Here is a 24420-nt window from a genome sequence, read left to right on the forward strand (position 1 = left end):
AGCAATTCTGGACATGTGGGGTATCGTACTGTCCTGCTGAAATTGCCCAAGTCCATCAGAATGCACAATGGACATGAACGGATGCAGGCGATCAGACAGGATGCTTATGTACATGTCACCTGTCAGCATCATATCTAGACAGAGCAGGGGTACCATATCACTCCAATTGTACACACTCCACACCATTACAGAGCCTCCAACAACTTGAACAGTCCCCTGCTGACATGCAGGGTCCATGTGTTCCTGATGATGTCTCCATATCCATACACATCCGTATGCTCAATACAATTTGAAATGAGGCTCTTCTGACCTGGCAACCCATTCCCAGTCATCAACAGTCCAATGTCAGAACTGACAGGCCCAGGTGAGGCATAAAGCTTTGTGTCGTGCCGTCATCAAGGGTACAAGAATGGGCCTTCAGCTCCAAAAGCCCATATCGATGATTTTTTGTTGAATGGTTCACACGCTGAAATTTGTTGATGGCCCAGCATTGAAATCTGCAGCAATTTGCGGAAGGGTTGCACTTCTGTCACGTTGAATGATTCTCTTCAGTCATCGTCTGTCCCATTCTGCAGGATCTTTTTCCGGTTGCAGCAATGCCTGAGATTTGATGTTTTACCAGATTCCTGATATTCACTTGTGAAATGCTTCATATGGGAAAATACCCACTTCACAGCTACCTCAGAGATGCCGCATCCCATCGCTTGTGCATCTACTATAACACAACATTCAAACCCACTTAAATCTTGATAACTTGCCATTGTTGCAGCAGTCTAACAACCCGCACCAGACACTTGTTGTCTTATATAGGCACTGCCGACTGCAGCGATGTATTTTGCCTGTTTACATATCTCTGTATTTGAATACGCATGTCTGTACCAGTTTCTTTGGCACTTCAGTGTATTTTGCTCGGTGAGCTAATAGTGGTAGACTGCAAACAGTGACGACCAGTTAACTGCTACAAGTCATCACGCACATTGTGCAAGGGTGTTAATTTTTGCTATTTCAAAATCTATAGACTTGTAATGTATATAGTGAAAGAAGTGTTTTGCATTCATATGCACACAAGAGTTAACTTTAAGAACGAGATTACATAAATTTTAACAAGTTGCTGATGGTGCAAAAAGTGACAAGCTTTATTTATGGTTCTAAATTCTAATGCAATGTTTTCTTATGCAATCCCGAAAATAGGGTGGTGGTGGTGATTGCTCAATAACAGAACCTGATTCTTTTAAAATGAAAATATTTCAGCCAACTTAAAATTCTTACCTAAAACAGCCATGGTGCAACACTATTAAACAATCTTGTATACGCAGTGCTGAAGTTAACCAATAAACTGCTGAATGATTTCACAGTTCTTCTTTCAAACAGAATAAAACCTAATGTAAAACATATAGGATGATCCGAACCCACTTGTGTAATTAGAAATGCTCAACATTTTCATGCAAAACTAAGAAAAGAACTTACACAGATTCAAAAAGTGTACAAAAATTGAGGAAAAACTGAGGAAAAGTGCATAGAAAGAGGCATACTTTTAATACAGAACATTTTTTAATTTATTAAAAGAAACTTTAAGATAGTTCCTGAGCTCCAAACTTGTATACTACTGTTCATATATATTAACTGACAAGGATTATATTTGCGATTTCCTATGACAGCCTCAAACTTCTGTATTTTATAGATTGTACAAGGTAATATTGTCCTGCGTTAAGTGTTTACCCTTGATATGCAACATAATAGGGACACAGAAGAGAAATAAACTAAATTTGCAACTGCATAGGCAATATATGGATAATGGCTACAAAGCTGACAGTAGAGAATTACATAGGTGGTTGATGTAGAGGAAGATCATCTTCATCTGTGGGATGGAAAAGAGTGAATCTTACAGGAAGGAGAGCTCTAAAACCAGGTGAGGAAGGGATGTAGGGTGGGGAAGTCATGATAATGAACATGGATTTCAGTTATCCACAGTAGCAATATGAACAGTCCTGCACATTTAGAATACCTACTAGGAATTTGAAAATGTATATTTCTAGAAAAGTGTGTGTAAACTAACTTGAGGCAGTTTCCAAAAAGGCTCACATAATACAATGGGCTACACAATTTGATTATAATCAACAATGAAATAATTATCTGCCAATACAAAGATATTATAAGTGGCTCATTCTGTTACAAAAACTTATTTGATATGCCTATATGAATGAGTTATTAACAGAAAGCAATAGTAACCCTCATTTATGCAAATCAAAGGATCCCTGTGTCTTCTGAATCTTTAAACAGACAGTTGATGAAGTGATAAAGTAAATAATAAGAATTCTGTTAGCATGGAAGATACACTTGGTACCTAAAGGAATTTTACTGATACATTTCTGAGTTCAAGAATATTTTCTGATGAACCGATCACAGCACAACTACAATACTGCCTCATAATAATTCTGTTGTAACTAAGGAACATTCTATTAACTCACTACATACTGATCAGTAATTAAATCTTATACCCACTATAAACTAACTAACAGTACAAGTTAACCATTAATACAAGAGACAGAAAAAAGAACCTGAGCACTCGAACTCCACAAACATCAAACAAATGTGCCACAAAAAAGAATGGTAACTATTTCCGGTTAATTAAATTGGTCACTGACATTCCTAAATCAGGGCAGATCCTAGGTCAACTAACAACTGGGATACATTTAGCATTACATTAAATTTTCTTAAATTGGTTGTAGACACAGATCCTCCCATTACAAAGCTGTAACTTAATAAACTCACGGTGTCCATTATATGCTGTTGGAGCAAAATAATACGAACAACAGTGTAGCTGTAAATCAATGGAAAGGTATAAGAAAGATTTACCCAATAGGCCCACTGTAGCAAGGTCTAAAAATTAGCAATATTTTGAGCATTTGTAAGTGTTAGAATGAAGCAACTTCTATTTCATGCTCATGCTCAAGTTTAAAGCACATAAATAAATGACAGTTTAAATTTGCTTCACTCAATGCATTAGTCTATGAATGTAATATCATAACTTTGCCCACTAATACGATAACCAATAAAAAGATAACAGGGCTTTATAAAGAATGCATGGCAATCATAATGCATTTTTCCAACATATTCTACAAATAAAATAATAATGAATGTTCAAATAGAATACAAACAAGACTTATAAGAAACATTCTAAAGTACCCAGTACTGGAAGCACAAACACATTATTCCCCCATAACAAGTATGATTCTATAGTTCACAATTTACAATGCAAACTGATTCCGTGCAACCTAGAAAGAGCAAAGGTACATGAGAAACACTTTAAAACAGTGAAAACTACATTGACAGATGTCAGTAATAGAAGAAGTAATAAGTTTAACTACTTACAATAACTATGTCCAAGTTAAGTGCTAAATGATCTGGCAACGTTCTTTTCGAAACTTCCTCCTCCGACATGCCATTAAAACGGTCATGTTTTTTCCGTTCCTTGAAAATTGGTATAAATTTTCCTTCTTTTAATTTCTTCTTCATCAATGGATCCCCATTCATTAAATTTTCTGCATTCTCTAACCTAGATAAAGTTCACCCAGTTAAAACAACTCTAGTAAGCACCACTCACATTATTTCAGTTTAAGTCCCACTTGTGTTTAGAAATCATTAACATGAGCCTAATTGATCGAGATATTAGAAATGGCAATATCAGGCATGGAAAAAATAATTTATGCCACATTCAACAGTTCTGAAATTAAATAGAAAATCATTTTCAAATACTTGTAAGTGTTCTAAAATCTATGAAAAAGTATTATTAATCACGTTACAAGATTTATAAAGCTAATCTTTCCCAGAGTATGGACACACACACATTTAATGCAGCTCTCAAAAAAACCAGTGGAATGCAAAAACAACATGACACAATGAATCAGTACCTACAAAATTGGTTCTCGATTACACCATACATTACATACAGCACCTTTCTCCACTGTGCGATTCTGAAAGTATGTGAAATGATTAACCGTATTGCCAAATATGAAAGTTCATGCAGAATATATAATCTTAAAATGATTAAAATCATATGCCAGTAGAAATACACAACATCTAATAAGTTATTTAACCATAAATGCACTGTAAAAAACAAAAAAACAGAAACAGTGTTACAACCGTGTGTGTGTGTGTGTGTGTGTGTGTGTGTGTGTGTGTGTGTGTGTGTGTGAGAGAGAGAGAGAGAGAGAGAGAGAGAGAGAGAGAGAGAGAGAGCACAAATGCAGGTGGAGGGGGGAGGCTGGTGAATAGGAAGAAGGTGGAGTGTATGACACCACACATTTTGATCGTTATTTTGTACTACAAATATTATTTGTTGCCCTCATTACAACAGCGTTTGATTAAGAAGAGATTCAGTAACAATAACTACACAGTCAATTCATGCAAAGAATAAATTTTACAGGTATCCTACAAAATTTCCACATTTAATAATAAAAGTCAAAGATTACTAAAATTATTATACTGTGATCTACACCATGCAAGTGTTCACAACATGCAAGTGTTTACAAATGTGACAATAAGGGAAAATAAAATATTTTAGCTTTATTAGTTTAAAGATAATAACAATTGGTTTAATGACAAAAGTCTTATTTTATTGTAAAGAGTATGGTTTAGAACCACTGCTTGTGAGAAATATGTTTCTCATGCAACACTACACTAACTATTCTCATACAACAAGATCTACAGCATGAATCAAAGCAGACGAAACCTAATGACATTCCAATTAACTGCAGTGCACATTTTGTCAGACAAAAAGTGTGTTTAACTGTCAAATTAGTTTATTATGATACACTTCAAAAAATGTACAGGTCCATTTCACGAATGCTGTGACTGTGTTTAAAATAGTAGATGTGTTTGAATGACACTGAGTGTAGTAGCAATACAAATCATCCAGTATCCAATACTATTCACAAAAGACTTTTAACTGTAAATTTGCTGGACATAGCATTTCGAAATATTTAAGTAAAAAATTCTGCATTGCTACATAGCTTCAATTTATTTAAAGAATAACACTGCAGAACCACTAAAAGCTGTTGTAATGGGTAATTACTGCCAAACAACTAGTTCTATTCAATGGGCCATCTTCAAGTCATGAATAAACACAACATCAAGTTTAAGGAAGGTATCTTGGTGTCAAATTAACTGTTTAGTTGCATCATTCATCACATTGTTGGAAACTGTATCATGTAATAGATACTCAGGTATGTGACAGATGATACAAATTAAAAACAATGATGCACTCAACACCAAGCAATCTTCCTTACAGTTGCTGTAGTGTTTAACCAGCCATGACTTGAAGATGGTCATCTGACAAGAAGTAGTTGAAATGGATACTTATTTCCAGACAACTACTTTTTGTGGTTCCACAAAATATATACATACTACCTTACACTGTCTTTGAACACATAACAAACAATGCACTCTCAATTAAAATAAATGAGATATTGTAGCCTTAAAATCAAATCTCACAGTAATGTAACCTTAATAAAGTTCGATGGGAACACTGTTCAGCATAGAATCAGTGGCATTTTGGTGAAAACCTGAATTTTAAATAGCTCTCATGTTGGGCAGAGTAGCCCTGACAGATTGTTCAATGGAATGGTGATACATAGCACATGCCCATAATATCATTAGAGCTTCCACTGGCTGTTTAAGAAACAGCCATACACAGAATGAACAAGTTACAACATTTTAATTGTATTTAATCCAGGCTAGGCATCTGAGCTACCCCATCAGTTAAATCAAGCAGGCACTGGAATTCCTGTGGTACCATTTCTGGATTTCACATTGTGACAGATACTTACCAATTTAGTGCCAATAACAAAAAATACAAGCAGGCATACCATTTGAAACAATTTCTTCATTATCGTTTACAGAAGCTACTGCCACACACAGTTACCTCTGTTAGTCATGTCACACTAAAAGATTGGGTGTATGAAGACTACCAATGTAACTTAGAAAGGTCAACAAATATTATCTGGTTTGATGGATCATGACATATGTTACTAGAAAGAAGCTGATAGCATATAACAACAAAGACTGAATCTTCCTTGACCAGCAGGATACAAATCAGGATTATAATTTTTCATCTATGAAAATGCTGGAGAGCTGTATATTCAGCAAAATTGTGCTTAGTGAGAACTACATATGCCTAACTTTCTGGTTACACAAGCTCAATCCTGTTAAGCATGTCACTTTTATATAGAGTCCTGGACACAGTCTTTACAAATATAGTGATGTGTAGTCACATCTGGAAGACTGTCACGGGAGATATGTGCACATTCAATGCATTTTACATAAGGAAAGCAGTTTCTGAGGAGTCTCAATTAACTCTAATGGTATTTTATGGAATTTATGCTTGATGAATCATCTCCAGAGACAGGGAAACACAGGGGCACAATTTCAGTTGCTCAAAGTAAGAAAGTGAGAAAGATCAGGGTTTAACACCCCATCAACATTGAGATCATTAGAGAGGAGTACAAGCTTGGAATGTTTCAAGGATGGGGAAGGAAATCAGCTGTGCCCTTTCAATGGAACCATCCTGGCACCTGTGTGGAGTGATTTATGTAAATCACTGATAACCTAAATCTTGATGGCCGGTCACGAATTTGTTCCGTTATGCTCCAGAATGTGAAACCAGAGTGCTACCCGCTGTGCCACCGTGCTTGGTTTCAACTGCGAGAAATTTTCAATACTTTTCATTAAGCAGGTCTTGTGAGACTTTCTGGAAGATGAGCATCCTTCTTACAGACAAATGTATGGTATATACAGAACAACAAGAGGATCTAACCAGTGAGGTGATATGTTTGATAATGGAGAGAAATCTGGCCTTCTATGCACAGTGAATAGTGTGTGTGTGTGTGTGTGTGTGTGTGTGTGTGTGTGTGTGTGTGTGCGTGCGCACAAGTGGGTATAAAGTACGCAGTATTCTACAATGAATGAGAAAATAAATTTATCATTTAATCATCCTTGATAATTTTAGTGTCACGAATAGGAAATATCTGTGTCGGCTACAATGAATGCTTCTGTACGCTAGTATAGCTGTCAACTGACACGTAAGTCCTGGGTCTGACATCCAGGTGATCACCCCAGACTTTCTATGCTGTAGGTAAAGTCTGGAATGTGGTCCTCCAGGCCTCGCGAGACAAAATAAAAATCAAACTATATATGCAGACTGAAGTGACAAATGAAAATTTGTACCAAGGACAGGATTCAAACTCTGGGTGGCATAGTGGTTAGCACATCTGCTTAGTGGGCAGGACACCCGGGTTTGAATTCTGGCTTTGGTACAAATTTTCATTCGTCACTTCAGTCTGCATATATACGTACATCATAGAGGTCTGTGACATGAAAATGTCTCTGGAAACATGTAGTGTCATTTGATCAAAGCACCTATGCCTGGGTTTCAGACATGAGCCCCGTTTCATTTGATGCTGAGGTGCTATTCCAATAAAGCTGAAGAGCCCCTGCAAAGCTGTTCGAGTTTGGAGGAATACAAAGTGGGTTGTGGTACAGATAGGAATTTGGATTGAGGAGGGATGTGTGCTAAGGTAGTCGTACAGTTGTGAAAGACACTGTGTCAGGGTGGCATAGTGGTTAGTGCATCAGCTTACTGAGCAGAAGACCCAGATTCAGATCCCTTCCTTGTACTCCAAATCAGTTTTATTTCCTCTTTCAATTTTAGTATTAGTAATTTGTTCATCCAAAGATAATTTTACAATGATACATTGTTTGTCATCTTAATGCAAAGGAAACGTAAATAATATATACAAACTTGTTTAACACATAGATTTAACCAGGTGGGGAGGAGGAAAGGAGAGGAGAGGCCAGATGGTCTGCCATGGCCTTGTGAAGTGACCATCCTGGCCTTTGCCTGAAGTGATGTAGTACAATCAAAGAAAACCTAAATCAGGATGGCCAAACAGAGCATGAGCCTCTTTCCTATTGAATCTGGGGCCAGTGCCTTATGCAATACACTACATCAGAGGTATTCAACATTTTTACCTACTGCCCATTTTTCTGTCTGTTAATAGTAAAATTTTCTAATCACCCACAGGTTGCTCAATAATGGTGAATTATAAAATGGGAAGTATCTTTATTTAATGAAATTTATAATGCAAAGTTATAACAAATTACAGAATATAATAATAATTACTTACCAAACACTACATTAAAATTTTATGAAAACCTAATGGAAATAATTTTCAAAACCCTATCACCTACCACCCACCACAAAAGCTGAAACACCCACTAGTGGGTGGTTGGGACCAGGTTGACCAGTACTGCACTACATCATGTAGTTATGCCCAATGTACAGTTTATCACGGTTGTACATACTCAGAACAAGTGAGTTAAATAACATAAAAAATAGTTATACACTATTCATGTAGGAGGAGGAGGAGGAGGAGGAGGAGGAGGAGGAGGAGGAGCTTACAGGTGCTCAACACGAAGGTTATCAGTGCTATTCATGTAGTCTCTTCACGTATTTCACTGCCCACAACCACATCATTTGCAGATGACATTAGGATTGCAAACATGCTCCAACTTTTACACTTCTTTCTTGAAACTGGTTTCCAACTAATGTGGAATGGGTGCAATAATAAGTATGTAAAAAGCCTTATTTTAGTATCAATCTTGACAAATTCACTTAATTTTGTCACAGGCATTTCCTATCAACCTACGGTAATCAGTAACTGTTGTCAGAGCCTACTAAAGATTGGATCATATGTGCCATCAATTGAATGTTCTCTTTCTGACTCAAGACACAGAAAACACCACCAAAACTCAGTTTCCTTCAAATTACTAAATAGTGAACAGGGTGAAGATACAGCACACAATAGCAAAGTATACTTAATTTCTTCTCCTTTCTGTGGTGGTGGTTTGTTTTGATATCCTGTCAAGGGTGAGATCATTACAGATAAAATTACAATTTTATGGTGGAATAAGATCTGGGTGAAGATAAGTCTTTGCTTGTCTAAAAGACTCCATATTGCAATCTGTCTGAAGTGGTCAAGAAAAATCACAGAAAATCTAAACGGGAGTGATCACAAAAGTAATCTTCAAACTGTGGTTGTAAGCACGTGTCTTACACTAGCCGCTGTAACTGGCTTTCCAGTGCATAGTCATGGTTTGTTAAGCAGATTCTGAATCTATGCCCGAGGACCTCAGACTAGCCAATTGAACAACAGCATGGAGATGAACCCTGTAGCGCAAAATCCCAATGGTGTCTGTGGATACAACACTTTCTCAGTACTGTCACAACTTCTGTCACAGACGAGTTAAATGTTTCGGCAGTGTTCGGGTGTTCCTGTACATTAAGTACACAATACTCACCTTAAAATACCCTCTCCAGGAAACCAACAAAGTATCCTGAAAATATTCTTTACAGCGTAAGGATAGAAGAAAGATTAGGGTTTAACTTTCCATTGATGGCGATGTCACGGTGCACAGGCTTGAAGGGGAAGGACGGACTGTGTGGGCATCCCCCCCTCCCTCCTCAAAAAGAGGAAGGGTACAAATATCGACAGGAGTACCTACACACTGCATTTCACCCTTACTCATCTATGGTGGTGAAGAGTCCATAGGTGGGGTGGGTACGTCTCATTATCTGTGAATAGTGGTATTTTGATGCCTACCAATTTGGTGCACAGTAGTGCAGCAGAGTGGGTCACAGGTGAGTTTAATGTGCAAAATGCCCACCGGACAGAGAAAAATAGTTGCAAAAAAATAATAACTGTCTCTTCAAGTTAGTTTTGTGTGAAAAGGGGAAAACCGTTCTTTTTTTTATGGTGACCATACTGAATCCTTAAGCACTGGCAAAATTGAATAAAGTTATGAAGTTGTGTGAATGCAATGTGTTAGTAATGAACTGTTTCCAATTTCAAGATATCTTTTTCATCATGTTTTTATAATATGAGGAGCAGTAATGGTTCAAATGGCTCTGAGCACTATGGGACTTAACATCTGTGGTCATCAGTCCCCTAGAACTTAGAACTACTTAAACCTAACCAACCTAAGGACATCACACACATCCATGCCCGAGGCAGGATTCGAACCTGCAACCGTAGCAGTCGCGCGGCTCTGGACTGAGCGCCTAGAACCGCTAGACCACCGCAGCCGGCGGAGCAGTAATATTAGGAATTTGATAGAGCCCGTGTCACTCGGGCACATGGATAAGAACTTCATTACTATGATGTGTGTACCTCGGAAGTTAAACTACTCACAAATGCTGTCAAAATCCAGAGTCCGATGTCAAATTAATATCACAGCAAATTAAAGACAGAATCAACATTTAATTCAAATATAGGGAGGCAGCCTTACATGAGCCATTCCAGCATTTGCATTAACTTAATTATGGAAATCACGCAAGACCTACATGCAGATTGTCAAACAAGGATTTGAACTATGGCCCTCCTGAAAGTGAGTTGTGTGTCCTAACCACTGTGCTGTGCCATGCTTCCTTGTCTTGTTTTAAACTGTAAAGTCACAGAATCTAGTCCACAAGTACAGGTAAGGCAGATAAATGTGTAGCTGCATTCAAAAATTAATGTTCTTGTTTTACCTTTAATATGTACTGTATGAAAAGTAGACGTCAGTTTCATGTAACATGAGAAACTTTAAATTTTGGTACACAATTTTCCAGATGAATAAATTCTAAAGTAAGATAACATTTAAACAGAACATTTAATCTGCGTGCTAGATGGGAACTCGAATCTGGTTCGAATTATGGTCCAGCAAGTCTGGTACAGAGTTCCGGACATCCATATATAATGTGGAATTGACCACATGTCACAAGAGGCGGACCCACCAGTATAAAAGGAGGTGGGGAGTATAGAGTTGTCAGTAGAGAAGCTGTAAAAGCGAACTGGTCTGGTCAGCAGAGCTCAGTGACTTCAAATGTGGATTAGTTATTGGATATCACCTGATTAACGAACACAGCCGCGACATTTTGACCATTATAAAATTACTCAAGTCAAATGTTGGTGATGCGACTGAAAAGTGGAAACACAAAGTAACGACCACAGCTAAATCAAGAACAGGAAGACCTCATGTACTGCTGGACCGGAACCATGAGCACTGCAGACGTCTTTTACATGCAATCAGCAGAAGGAAACACTCGTGAATTCCAAAGCACTGCCAGCAGTCCAGTTAGCACAATGACTGTGCATAGGAACTTAAACAAATGGGGTACAACGGTCAAGTAGCTCTACATCACTCTCTCATTTCTGCAGACAATATAGTCTGATCAATTATGCTATGTTCTGCGACAATCTAATGGTAGGGTTTGAATTTTTTTAATGCCTGGAGGACGTTACACATCATCACATGTAGTACCAACAGTGAAGTACAGAGGAGACAGTGTTAGAGTATGAGGGTGGTTTTTGTGGTTATGGTGTGGTCCCCTTGTTGCACTTAAGAAAACACTAAATATGGAAGGATGTTAACATGTTTTACAACATTTTGTACTGTGTCCAATAGAGGAACAGTTCACAGATGATGAATGATTGTATCAGCACAAAAACGCACCCCGTCATTACAGCATCATCTGTGAGGCAATGGTTTATGGAGAATAACGTTGCTGAAACAGACTGGTCTGTCCAAAGTCCCGACCTGAACCCTATAGAACACTTCTGGGATGAGTTGGAATGTTGACTTCAGTCCAGACCCAAGCATGTAACATCACAACCTTTTCTGGTTTCACTGAGCGGGGTGGAGCAGTTAATAATGCAATGAATTGGCAGTCAAAGGATAACTCTTCAAATCCATGCCCAGCCAACCAGATTTATGTTTTTCATGATTACTATAAATCATTTCAGGCAAATAAGGGGATGGCTCCTTTGAAAGGTCATAAGCGACTTCCTTCCCCATTCCTGAAACATGCCAAGCTTGTGCTCCATCTCTAATGACCTCTATGTCGAATGGAGCATTAAACTCAAATCTTCCTTCCTTCTGTGATTTCAGCTCTTTAGGAAGAATGGGCTGGCACTGCTCCACAGACATTCATACACCTCTCTGAAAACATCCCCAGCACAGTTCAAGCAATCATGAAGGCAGATTGTGGACACACACTCCATTAGTGTCCACTAACAGGTGTTTGATTGGAGTACGTACATTGCTATAAAACTAGCACTATGCTACCTGATATCTTTCTCTATGTATGCATGTATCTATCTCTATCTATCCAGCTACCCAGCCATTCATCCAGTTTCATACATAGTGAGTTACTTAATATAAGCTTCTGTTTTATGGATCTTCTCAGTATGCCAGATGGTCTGCAACATTTTTTCAAAGATTTGTGCCACCTATTTCCAACGTTTCAGTTACAAATCCAGCTTTTCCTGGTGCACTATTGTTTTTCAAGTTGCAGATTATTTGATCAGTTTATGTATACTTAGTTCCACAGTCAGATTATATTTGTTAAAAGATAATACATTTTTTAAACAAAAGTTGTAATCTAAGCCCACTGTATTATTAATTATTTGCTTACCATCTATCACTGAGGTAGGTGCTAACTATGGATATAGGGTGGGTTTCTCAAAGGAAGAGTGTTTATTGGAATTTCCATAATTTAGTAAGTACTGAGAATAGCCTTCCAGAAGTCAACAATTTTCTTCATCAATTGTTCCCAGTACTCCCTCTGGAAGTCGAAGAAATGAAATGGAGACATGACAATTTTGGAGTTGTTCATTAAAAATTTCTTGTAGCAATTTCAAGAGTTGTTCTGAAGTCTTGACCAATAACTTATGCACACTTATGGTTACGATTTTCTGCTCTGATGATTCTGGAAGCATTCTAGTCGCATGATTGTCAACTTGTGAAACAACAAACTAGATAACAGAGTGGAAAATCTTACTACCATGATAAATGTGTCAGATATAGTAGAATTTGCTAATGAAAAAGAAAATCCAAAAGAGTCTAATTAATATTTAGTTTTAAAGTTGTATTTATTTTTCTCAGAGCACATAAAATATTAATGTGCACCAATTGCTTCCATTTAAAGCAGATTTCGAGTACAGAAACTGCAGCCTGTGGTGCGCTCTTCAAATATGGATACACTTTTAATATACAGTATAATCCCACTTTTACGTTCCCAGAACTAATATTTTCCCGCCGTTCACGACATTTTTGATCATTCCTGTCAAATTTCCAATTTCCACAATGTTAGTTTGCACCCCATTTTGCATCAACATGTTTATAATTTTCATGCAATTCACGTATTGCAAAAAAATATTCGTTGAGGGAAAAAAAATGATGCTGGCATGTTGGCCATCCAGTAGTGTTTACAAATATTATGTGGTTAAGTTTCTTGACACCAGAGCACTCTAATTAGCGGATTTTAATCAGTAAACATGTAAAACTTGGAACAATTCGTGCCGTATCTCCTGCCGCTGCCAAGCACTACTTGGCCTGATGGGTGATGGGGGTAACTAGGTTCATTCGAATAAGGATATCATGACCATTCACAATCATTTCCTAACTCTCTACTGCGCAAAATGCAGTTTCGTGAGTGTTGTGATCATCGTGACACCTTTATCGAATCATATTTAGCGTGTTTCAGAGTTTGGCCTCTTGTAGCGCTAGTTGACATCGTCATTCACTTTGCGTTGCTCAAATGTTTTTATTTTAAACACAATGACCGATACATATTTTATCATGCTGAGCAAAACGTGTTATGAGAATTTATTTTCGTTGTCAAGTGTAGTATTTTCATATTATTTTTTGTGATGTTACACAAAAAGTATGAGTCATAGTTTGTATTTGTGTAGTTTTCTACATAACTGGGGAGGCACATTACCTGATAACCTCAAAAAGATGACTACAGTGCATGAGAGGCAGAATAACACACATTCAAACCACACAAAATACTTTTTACATATTTGCACTTGACAATGAGAAAAAATTCTTGAAACATGTCATTAAGCATGAAAAAATATGTAACTGCTGCAGTATTTCATTATTTAAATAATGAATGACAGCTGCAAGCTTTTCAAAAACATTGATTATGATTTTTGAAATTATAAATTCTTGAAAGGCATCGTTAAGCAAGAAAAAATGTGAAAATAGTGCAGGATTTCATTATTTAAATAATGAATGAGAGCTGCTGGCATCCCAGAAACATCGATTATGATGTTTAAAATTAAGTCAAACGTTTTTACTTCCCAGACAGTTATCACTTCCAGTTACATCAGTGGTTTTTATTAGATAACAAACCTTTATTAGATAATAAAAACATCCCTGACAAGTCTTTTGACGATATTTTTGAAGTCCCTTGGAAAGTGTAAAAGTGAGGTTTCACTGTATGAAAGATCCTTTATTATTTGCAATAACCAGTTATTGACTCCACAGTACTTCAACAATGCCAATTAAGAGTGGCGGCCACTGTACAAACTTACTGCACAGTACAAACATAACTGCTGCTAAGAATGCTTGTAATCAGTAAGACTGTGTCAAGAGGAAATATATCAGCTTGATTAGAAATTTGAAGTTTATTACATGTGCTTTTTAATTCCTATAGGAAACCTTCTGAAAATGAAATCTGAAGAATGATGTTTATTATTATCATCTAATGGTATATGAACTGTTATGGAAGTGTGCACTGTCTTCCCTTTTGTATTAACACAATGAATGGGAATATTCTATTAATTATAAATTCCATGAATGTTTATACATAGTGAAATGATAATGTTACAATTCCTAAACATTTAAACAGCAGCAACATGAAGTTCACACATTTACACTGCACATACTTCTAACAGCCCTTTCCTGGAGAAAGAGGAGGAGGAGGAAGAGGAGGAGATTAGTGTTTAACTTTCTGTCAACAACCAAGTCATTAGACACAGAGCACAAGCTCAGATGAGGGAAGGATTGGCAAGAAAATTAGTGTCACGGAAAATATAAATTAGGATGCCTGGATGCAGGTTTGAACTGTCAGCCTCCTGAATGTGGAGAAAGTGTATTCCATGTAAATCGGTATAGGATTAAGTTCAGAATGTGATACCACACACCAGCAAAGACCAAGCACTAGAGCTTGACTGTATAAAGGTGTTGGCACAATTGTATGATGGCCACAGGACACCACAATACACAAGACCAATTAAAAGTTCTTGGCCTGGCCTAGAGTTGAAGCAAATGTCAATGAAATTTTGTTTTTGTTATGTTAGTTCAAGTTGCGCAAAGTAAAGATCAAGTGTCAACTTTATCTATTAAAAAAAAATATTTATACAGTTTGCCAAAGAAATCATCTTGTGCATTTTGTTATATTGGATAAACTGGAATACAGAGTCATGATAAAATTCTTTAATCAGGACAGTTTGTGACCATAGCAAACTGACCAAAAGTCGTCAAAAGTAAGTTATCTCCTCTACAAGCTTCAAAGTGCCAAGAACAACTGGTTAAATTCAAATATGGCCATACTTGTCTCAAAAATTAGCAACATAAAGAAAGTTCAACTACAATTACATGTGAAAATATCAAGAATGCACAACATATTGAATTAGAAAATCTGTGATTGCAGGCTTACAAAGTAACTGATGCCCTAGTTGTTGAGTGTCAACAAGAGTCAAATGTGTGAACTAATTTCTCAGTAATGTTTGGACCATTCTAGAAAGAATCCACCTGATTGTGTATTGACATTTGTTCCTGTGGATGTGACTTATGTTGACCACTTCCATCCACTGCCCAAACTGCTGTTTTGCTGCTGGAGTGGTGACATTTGTGGTGCTGCACCAAAGCAGACAAAAGTCACTTCCATCTCTTGCAACTGTCTTTATGGGGTGCAAAGGAGAATATTGTAACTGTTGATCTTCCAAAAGGCAGAACAATAGCCGATAAATTGTATGCAAGTCTCTTGAATCCATTAGAAGTAGTGCAAAAACAATGGGAAGAGTCCTGGACTGAGAAGAAAAGAAATTGTTCACCAGGACAATTCACATGTTCACAAAGATGCTGGGAAACAGAAACTGCTGGAGCATTCACCCTACTCAGCAGATATGGCAGCATCTGCCTATCCACTTACTTCCACACAGAATGAATACTGCACTAACAAGGATTTGCAGTTTGACATCTACTTAATCACAGAGTCGAGAAGTATTTGTACATATGTTTGAAAGTTTATGGAATTTCTGCAAAAGTTCTGCTTGACTAACAAAGGACATCACTTGAAACCAGCCATAAAATATTGAAAAAAAGTTTTGATTAAGAGCCTCTGTAGCCTTGGAAAAAAAAAAGAAAAGAAATGGCAATATACAATTGTTAGCAGAACAAAGACATCAATCTCTCGCCAAAAAATGGATAATATTATCAGACATCATTAAAGTGGCATATGCGTAAGAAGAGAAAAAAGTATGAAATAAGAGGTGTTAAAGAAACAACAACTTGGGCTAAAAATGATTATCTGTAGAAATAATAAAACAAACAGCTAAATCTGCATTTGATGAGCAATGAACACTAAGAGACGTCTTGCAGTCAAATGCTGAAACAAAACACAAGAATTTAAGCATGAGGAACTGGAGAACATGTAATATGAAAAGAAGAAATTTGAGTTAAAGATTTAAAAATTTACTCATAAAAATGAAAAAAATTCAAGCTTTAGGAACTGAGCTACTGGGATACACCTTGAACTTTGCATTATATAAACTCTAAACATTTTTGGGGAAGTCAGAGAGAAAGTGAATATACTAAAAAAGTGAATGGAAGATCAACCAACATTAATTTATATAAAAAGCTCCAAAAAATAACAAAGAAACCACATGGGTATCAGTGTTCTTGTAACTATAAGAAGACTGTAATGATCAGTGTTCATGGGAAAGCAGCTACTTATGTGAGAAGAACAACGTGGGTCCAAAGCAAAAACATTTCCTATTAATAAAACATTTGACTTATAGCAAACTACTGGGAAAAAAAGGCACGGAACAAGAAAACACACTTTTATTTTAATTAGAAAAGGAACACAACACAGCACTCCTGAAAATATTTCCACTCCATTCTCAGCACCATCAGTATTCATCAATAATATACAGCAGTTAAAAAATTCGGATTGATGGGTTATAAATAACAATAGCACGTAAGCTCTCAAAAGTTACAATGGACCGTAACCAATGTGTCAAAGAGAGTGTGATATCGAAATCACACTATGGAGTGAAGAAGGCTTAAAATTCCTACTGAAGATCCTAAGAAATTTTGGTCTTATGTCAAAGCGGTAGGTGGATCAAAACAAAATATCCAGACACTCTGTGACCAAAATAGTACTGAAACAGAGGATGACAGACTAAAGGCTGAAATACTAAATGTCTTTTTCCAAAGCTGTTTCACAGAGGAAGACTGCACTGTAGTTCCTTCTCTAGATTGTCGCACAGATGACAAAATGGTAGATATCGAAATAGAAGACAGAGGGGTAGAGTAACAATTAAAATCGCTCAAAAGAGGAAAGGCCGCCGGACCTGATACTGGCAGAAGTGAAGGAGTGAGGACCGGGTGTGAGTCGTGCTTCGGTAGCTCAGATGGTAGAGCACTTGCCCGCGAAAGGCAAAGGTCCCGAGTTTGAGTCTCGGTCTGGCACACAGTTTTAATCTGCCAGGAAGTTTCAATATTCAATATATTTTCCCATGATGTGATTCAAAGGATACAATCAGAAGAAGTGAGAATGAGGCTGCTGTTTGCTAATGATATGCTCCTAGTATGAGAAAGAAGAGTGTCCCTGCAAGAAGCTATTAATAAAGTGGAAGAATGGTCCCAGGACAACAACCTACTCATAAGTACAACACACAAGCAATTCAAGAAAGTTGGAACCATGAAAACCAAGACAAATTCACCTGCAGGGAACAATATCTGGAAACACTTAAAGTCACAAATACATAGAAATTACACTGCAGATGACAGGCCACACCTTTTCCAAGCACATTGAAGGTAGTGTAGTAAGAACAAAAAAAAAAAAAAAAAAAAAAAAAAAAAAACAACTACTAAGATAAAGAGACTGAGTCTACTAGCTGCAAGAACAGCTCTGGCACTATTGAACATAAAGGTTGTGCCGATGGCATCATAAGACACACACCTAATATGGACACACCTCACATATTCAAACCTCAGATGACTGGAGGGAGTCAAGTCAGCATACCTGAAAAGAATGCTATTTGTCCCAAAATACACTCAAAATGAGTTAGCCTACATCTTGGCAGACACAACTTTCTTTGCTGACAATGAGATTGCAGCTCATAAGCTGACAACCCCAGAAAGCACTAGACTCCTGGAAGACAGGAAGTAAAAAGCAATAGATAAAAAGACTCCTCAACACCCAGCAACGACAAACAACAAATGGAAGGAAGCCAACTTCCAGCTGTACCACCTGTATACAAGGGTGGCAGCCCATGGACTACATCAACGAATATGCTCAACCGAAATATTTCACAATCCCACTGACAACTGCCTGTGCACCATATCTGGTGAACCCTGCAATATATATCATACTAGTTGCAGTCCCCCACATTGTCTGTGGTGTTTAATATCTGCCACAAAAACTCATTGGTCCTGTGCCTTGTTGACACTCCTAGGGAATGCTGGCTGCAACCACTTTAAATCGAAGGGCATATTCGAATCACCGAATATTTATGGAATGCGAGGAATGAATATGTCTTCAACTGCAGCATACCCCGTGATGATCGTGGCCTCTATTACATTCAGCACTAGTTTCTTCATGGTCATCCTTGTTCTGTTGCATATGTAACAACGGCAACTAATCATTAAATGAGAGTTTGCAATAATTTTTATGTCAAATTCTCATGCTTTTGTATGTCCTGTGATCTAGTGATGTCTGATGGTACTATCTCCAAGACAGGTATCATCCTGTAATTCATTCTCGTGACAAAAATTACCATAATATATTTCATTTGTTAGGCATTTACTTTTTCATTAATTTTCTTCGCTGTTTCATCTGAATGTAGAAATGTGATGTAAATCGTGGTACTAATGAGAGGTAAGACCATCAGGTTTGGCATATTGCTCTGGCACAATGTACTGCATCTGCAGCAGAAATTTGAGCAGTAGTTGCAACCACAGTGACACAACGAACTGTTACAGATCAGTTACTTCCAGGACAGCTCCAAGCCAGATGCTCTGAAGCATACATTCCACTGACTTCAAATCCCCACCATGTGCAATTTAAGTGGTGTCAAGTGAGAGCTCATTGGAAGGCAAGATGGAGATCTGTTGTTTTCTAATGAAAGCTGGTTCTGCCTCGGTGCCACTGATGTTATGAGGAAGCCAGTTGAGGGCCTGAAACAAACCTGTTCGTGTGTTAGACACAATGGACCTATACCTGGAGTTACGATCTGGGTCTGATTTCATAAGACACCAGGAGCACACTTGTGGTTATCCCCACACACTGACTGCAACTCTGCATGTCAATCTGGTGATTTGCCCTGTTGTGCTGCCATTCATGAACACCATTCCAGAGGGTGTTTTCCAACATAACACTCACCCACATACCACTGTTGAAACCCAAACATGCTCTACATTGAGTCAACATGTTGCCTTAACCTGCTCGACCAGCAAATCTGTCTCAAATCGAGCACATACAGGACATCATCAGACAACAACTCCAGCGTCATCCATGTATTGACCAACCGTGAGCAACAGGCATGGAACTCCATCCCACAATCTGACATCAGGCACCTGTACAACACAATGCATGCATGTTTGTATGCTTGTGTTCAACATTTAAGCAGTTACACTGGTTATTAATGTACCAGCATTTCACATTTGCAATGACTTATCTCTTGCTTACATTAAACTGTAATCTTGCAATGTTAATCACTTAACTATGTTGCCTAGATAAATGTACTCCCAAATTTTGATTACTCTGCATTATTGTTTTGTTGCGACTTTTTTCCTTGGCAGTGTAAATTTATATATTGTGTACATTATATAAAGCCTATGTCTGCCCAAATGTTCATTACAGGATTGTGTAGAAATTTGAAGTAAATCGGCCTAGAACTTTCAGAGATTTTTGGTAATATCCTTTCTCTTTTCTATATTACATACATGTGTGTTTCAAGTCAGATTATGAAATCTTATGTAGACAGTGAGCTTCCTCTTGTCTTGACAGTAACATGTGCAAAATTTCATCAAGATCGGAATAAAACTGTAGATTTGTATGAATTTTAAAGAAAGACAAATGGTCAATATATCGCTGAGTGGAAAGAAATGATTTTGTCACTGTCTCACTATGGAAATAATGACAACTTTAACTAACCTAGTCCACATAGTGTTTAGTAAAATATTAATAGAAATACCATGCTATCTACAGAAACTAATATCCATTCCATAATAAACATCTAAACCTTCCACAAGTAATATCATAAATCTCACAGGCAGAGCATACTTCCCTTCTTTTTTATACTTCTGCCTTTAATCATAGTTTACATTGATCAGTATCTTTGTACTATCAAGATTTTTATCAGTTACCATCATTTTTTATATTCCATCTAATCCTTGATGATACAATTCTTTAATGAATACCAGTGACATTTGGGTTTCCAGCACTGCAATCTACTACCTGTGTTTGAGTCCTCCCTATCAGTGACATCATGTACCCCATAACATTACCTGTCAGTGTCCCGTGTGACTTATTTATCAGCTATAGCTGTGAACCTTTTCTTTTTCACCATTCTTACTTTCAAGCTTTAAAGATTGAAGTTTTTCTTCTAAAAGTCACAACAAACTCTAACCCCACCTCTTGTTTTGCATGTTTCTTACTTCAATCATACAGAATCAATTGATACAATAAATAAATAAATAAAAATTTCGAAGAAAACAGCCATTCTAAAATTACAACAACATGGAACCACCACATACAATATTTTCAGAAAGAGACAAACTTTTATCAATTTTAACAATGTTCATCAGAGTATGTTGTAGAGTGAATGTAATGCTTACAAAAATTAAATACTTTTTTTTTGAAACTTCGTTCACCTTGGAATTAAATCTATGCAAGGAGACAGTCTCTAGCTAAAATTAAGGGCAAATTTTAGGAGCTTACACAAGATACGATCAGCAAATTCTGAGAAATGTCATCTTGGATATCAGTTTCTTTTTCAGGTATACAGGCTTCTGTGTTACAAGAAAAACCAACAGTTGCTACATGAAATTAAACAATGTCAACCGTAATTTATACTTTCTTTTATCAAGTTTATTGTGCTCATATCTGTTCTTTGTGTAATTGAAGATTTTTGATTAAAATTTCAGTTTACATATTCTTGCTTTGGACAAACTAGTAGTAAACAAGCAGATGAAGGAACTGCAAACATATTTTAACATTCCCCTGTGGCAAATTCAACATAAGACAGAAGGAGGTATAAAAGACTGTAAAATGCACGTAATGGACATGGAACTGAAACATGCAGTGGAGACAGACAGACACACACACACACACACACACACACACACACACACACACACAGACAGAGAGAGAGAGAGAGAGAGAGAGAGAGAGAGAATTCAGGTGAGGGAGGGGTGACGGGGTTGGGAGTGGGGAGAGGGGGAGGGGGGGAGAGAGAGAGAGAGAGAGAGAGAGAGAGAGAGAGAGAGAGGGGGGGGGGGGGGGAGATGCAGCAACATAGGTGTATGAGGAAGGGGAATGGAGACACACAGAGAGAAAATATGGATCTATGATTCATCAAACAATTACTAAGCATGAAAAATTTCAGTAAACATTAATTTATTTGATAACAATATAACAAAATATGATCCATTAAAACAGAAAAACATGCTTACAGAACATTTCACAACCATTCAACAATAAAAATTATGGAATAATATAGTTAGGCATACCAGAAGTGCACAACTGAATGACAACTTAAGAAAAAATTATGACAGTAAAAATTTATTACCCTCCCTCCAAACAATTCTTCTTTTTTCGCCCTCTTTTCTTTGGGATGGGCTGTAAAACAACAGATTGTTGCCTATGTTGAGCAGTGGGTGTCGGATCATCATCCACAAAACTATATGGATCTTCAGTAGGCTCACATTTGATGTTGGCTGGATGAGGGCCTTGAAGATGATTCATGAATTTCTGATTTTCTACTTGTGTCCTCAGTTCAAGGTCACCACTTGTTTCATAGCCATCATCTTGAGTTTCTAGTTTCACAGGTCCATCCAGGAATGTTGGCCTACTGAGTTAAAAACAGGGAAAAGAGTTAGTTTAATAAAGAAAGAAAAACTTCTGCACATTTCAAATGAAATGAGAGTAACCAACTTATGTAATTTACTAACATAAACAACTTTTTCCCAATATTTCATACAACTTCGTGTTCTTACCTGTGACATTCAAAATTAGAAATCAACCATGATAAAATAATACTTTAAATCATATATGCTACCCATCTTCATGCTGGATCAATCAATGGCAGGATTATCAATATGAATGTTTGGATTTAGCAAAATGAATGAAGTCACGCTTCACAAGCAATCTTAATGCAGCAATTTTCTACGCGCACATTTCAGGTCGATTTAATGAATGTCTGGGGTGCTGATGCTTAGACCAAGGAAGGACACAACTGAGGGTCAGACCTCTAGACCCCACCAGTGCTAGACACTGTGCATCACAGTACTCTCAAAGGATGTCATTACTCCAGAGGTTTGTCTTTTCAACAATGGCAAATGAGTGATGATATATATGATTAAGTACAATTAAATATAGTACAGAACTATGAGAAGGAAAACTAACAAGGCCTAGTGTAACAGAGAACAATTGTTAATTCACCTGTCCCAAATACACAAAGTCCTTTACAAAATTGGTTAAAATTATAAAAGTAATGTGTAATTCATTGCTCACAACAGCAGAATATTTAATATTTGAAATTTGCATTATCAATGCAAATTCCTGCCATCCAAAATCTCACAAATACACGTACTTTCATACAATGATCAGTAGATGATTACAAATTGTGTACTAAAAAGCAGGAAATAAAATTGTTGGTAAAAGAAGGTAAAGCTAAGAAGTGATTAAAGACAAAACAGCACTACAGTTTGAAGTGAGTGGCTGATCACATGACAGCAATGAATGAGTCAGTCAATCAGTTACACATTTAACCCCTCCCCACAGCTCCAGTTCCAACTCAATATAAATATTTAAAATTGGAGATGTTGTCAGATAAAAAGTTAAGGCAAATCCTCATGTCTGAGGGCTGCCTTCTTGCTATCAAATGAAATGCACCTAGTTAACATGTGATATACAGACAGGGTTGCATTAAACACAATGCATACTTGTGCTCCCCCTCCCCTTTCTCTAAAAGGCAGCTGTGGGTTGTGAGCAATGGCCTGTTCTGCATCTGGTAAGCCCTATTTCATTCTGTTTCTGTTGCTGGGATGATGCACATTCCGTTTGAATACTAGGCTTCATTTGTGGCAGCTTGTTTATTACTTCCAACTACTTGTCTACCCACTGACTCAATTTTACATCCAGGATGCAAGATAATAACTGATAGGGTGATACAAACATCTTGCATTGTGTGATTTTTCAGGGCTTCTTGGTAGATCTGTTTCAAATTCACTTCTTGGGTTCAAAGCCAGATAACACTGGGCAAACCACATACTATTTCATCAAAACAACTGTTTGACATCTTCAAATGGTGGTTGTTGCTGTGTTCACTGCTACAGAATGCAACTGGTGATACGGACACCTGAGGACTCTGAGCTTATTAGCAGCAGGTTTAGGAAATACATTGAGGCACTGTTTAAACATGTGCTTATCTAAACCTATTTCTCATTTAATAATCAGTATTTTGGAAAAGTGGATGGTGATGCCATGGCAAGTCTCCCATCTCTCACGGTGGCCAACTATTTTATGTAAGAGTGAAGAAAAAGCACGGACATCTGCAACTCTCCAACCTTCCTGCTTCTGGCCACATGTTGACTTCATATTTGTTGAGTGGCCACGCAGTAGAGAGACACTACCTATATTTCTCCAGCATTTGAATTCATTCCATTTGAATATTCAGTTCACTATTCAGTTCGCCACGGAAGTGTAAAAAAATGGTATCTCACCATTTTTGAGCGTTATTGTCCCAGTTTTCTATCAGTTTTTCTTCTAACTATGTGTTTACCACAAACCGACTCGCACAGAGTTATATTTGCAGGCCAAAAACTATCACCACCCTGAACAACAAGGAATATCTTTTGCTCACTGGGACATAGAGCACGTCATCTCAGATCCCGGCAGCCTGCCAGGTGAGCTGCAACACCTAAGAATGGTGTTCTAACAGAACAGTTATTCTGATAAATTGATATGTAATTCATTTTGATTAAAGCAAGTTCAGGGCAGGGATTTACATGAAGATGCAGAGGCAACCACTGCAACAGCTTTCTTCAGTATGGAAAATCTTGTGTTGGGCAGATACGTTGCAC

General features: G+C 37.4%; 1 protein-coding gene across 2 annotated transcripts in view; it reads right to left on the reverse strand.

Annotated features, from left to right (window-relative positions):
- The window catches only part of LOC126184925 (uncharacterized), a 207762-nt gene that overhangs the window by 130577 nt on the left and 52765 nt on the right, over positions 1-24420 (reverse strand). Inside the window, exons 2-3 of one of the 2 annotated variants that reach the window (XM_049927597.1) lie at positions 21906-22184; positions 3373-3556 (exon numbers count right to left, since the gene is read on the reverse strand). In XM_049927597.1, the coding sequence (XP_049783554.1) occupies positions 3373-3556; positions 21906-22184 (463 nt within the window). Of the gene's footprint in view, positions 1-3372; positions 3557-21905; positions 22188-24420 lie in introns of both variants that reach the window. The other variant, XM_049927596.1, reaches the window with a different exon arrangement.

This window comes from Schistocerca cancellata, chromosome 4, assembly GCF_023864275.1.
Source record: "Schistocerca cancellata isolate TAMUIC-IGC-003103 chromosome 4, iqSchCanc2.1, whole genome shotgun sequence".
NCBI classification, from domain to species: domain Eukaryota; kingdom Metazoa; phylum Arthropoda; class Insecta; order Orthoptera; family Acrididae; genus Schistocerca; species Schistocerca cancellata.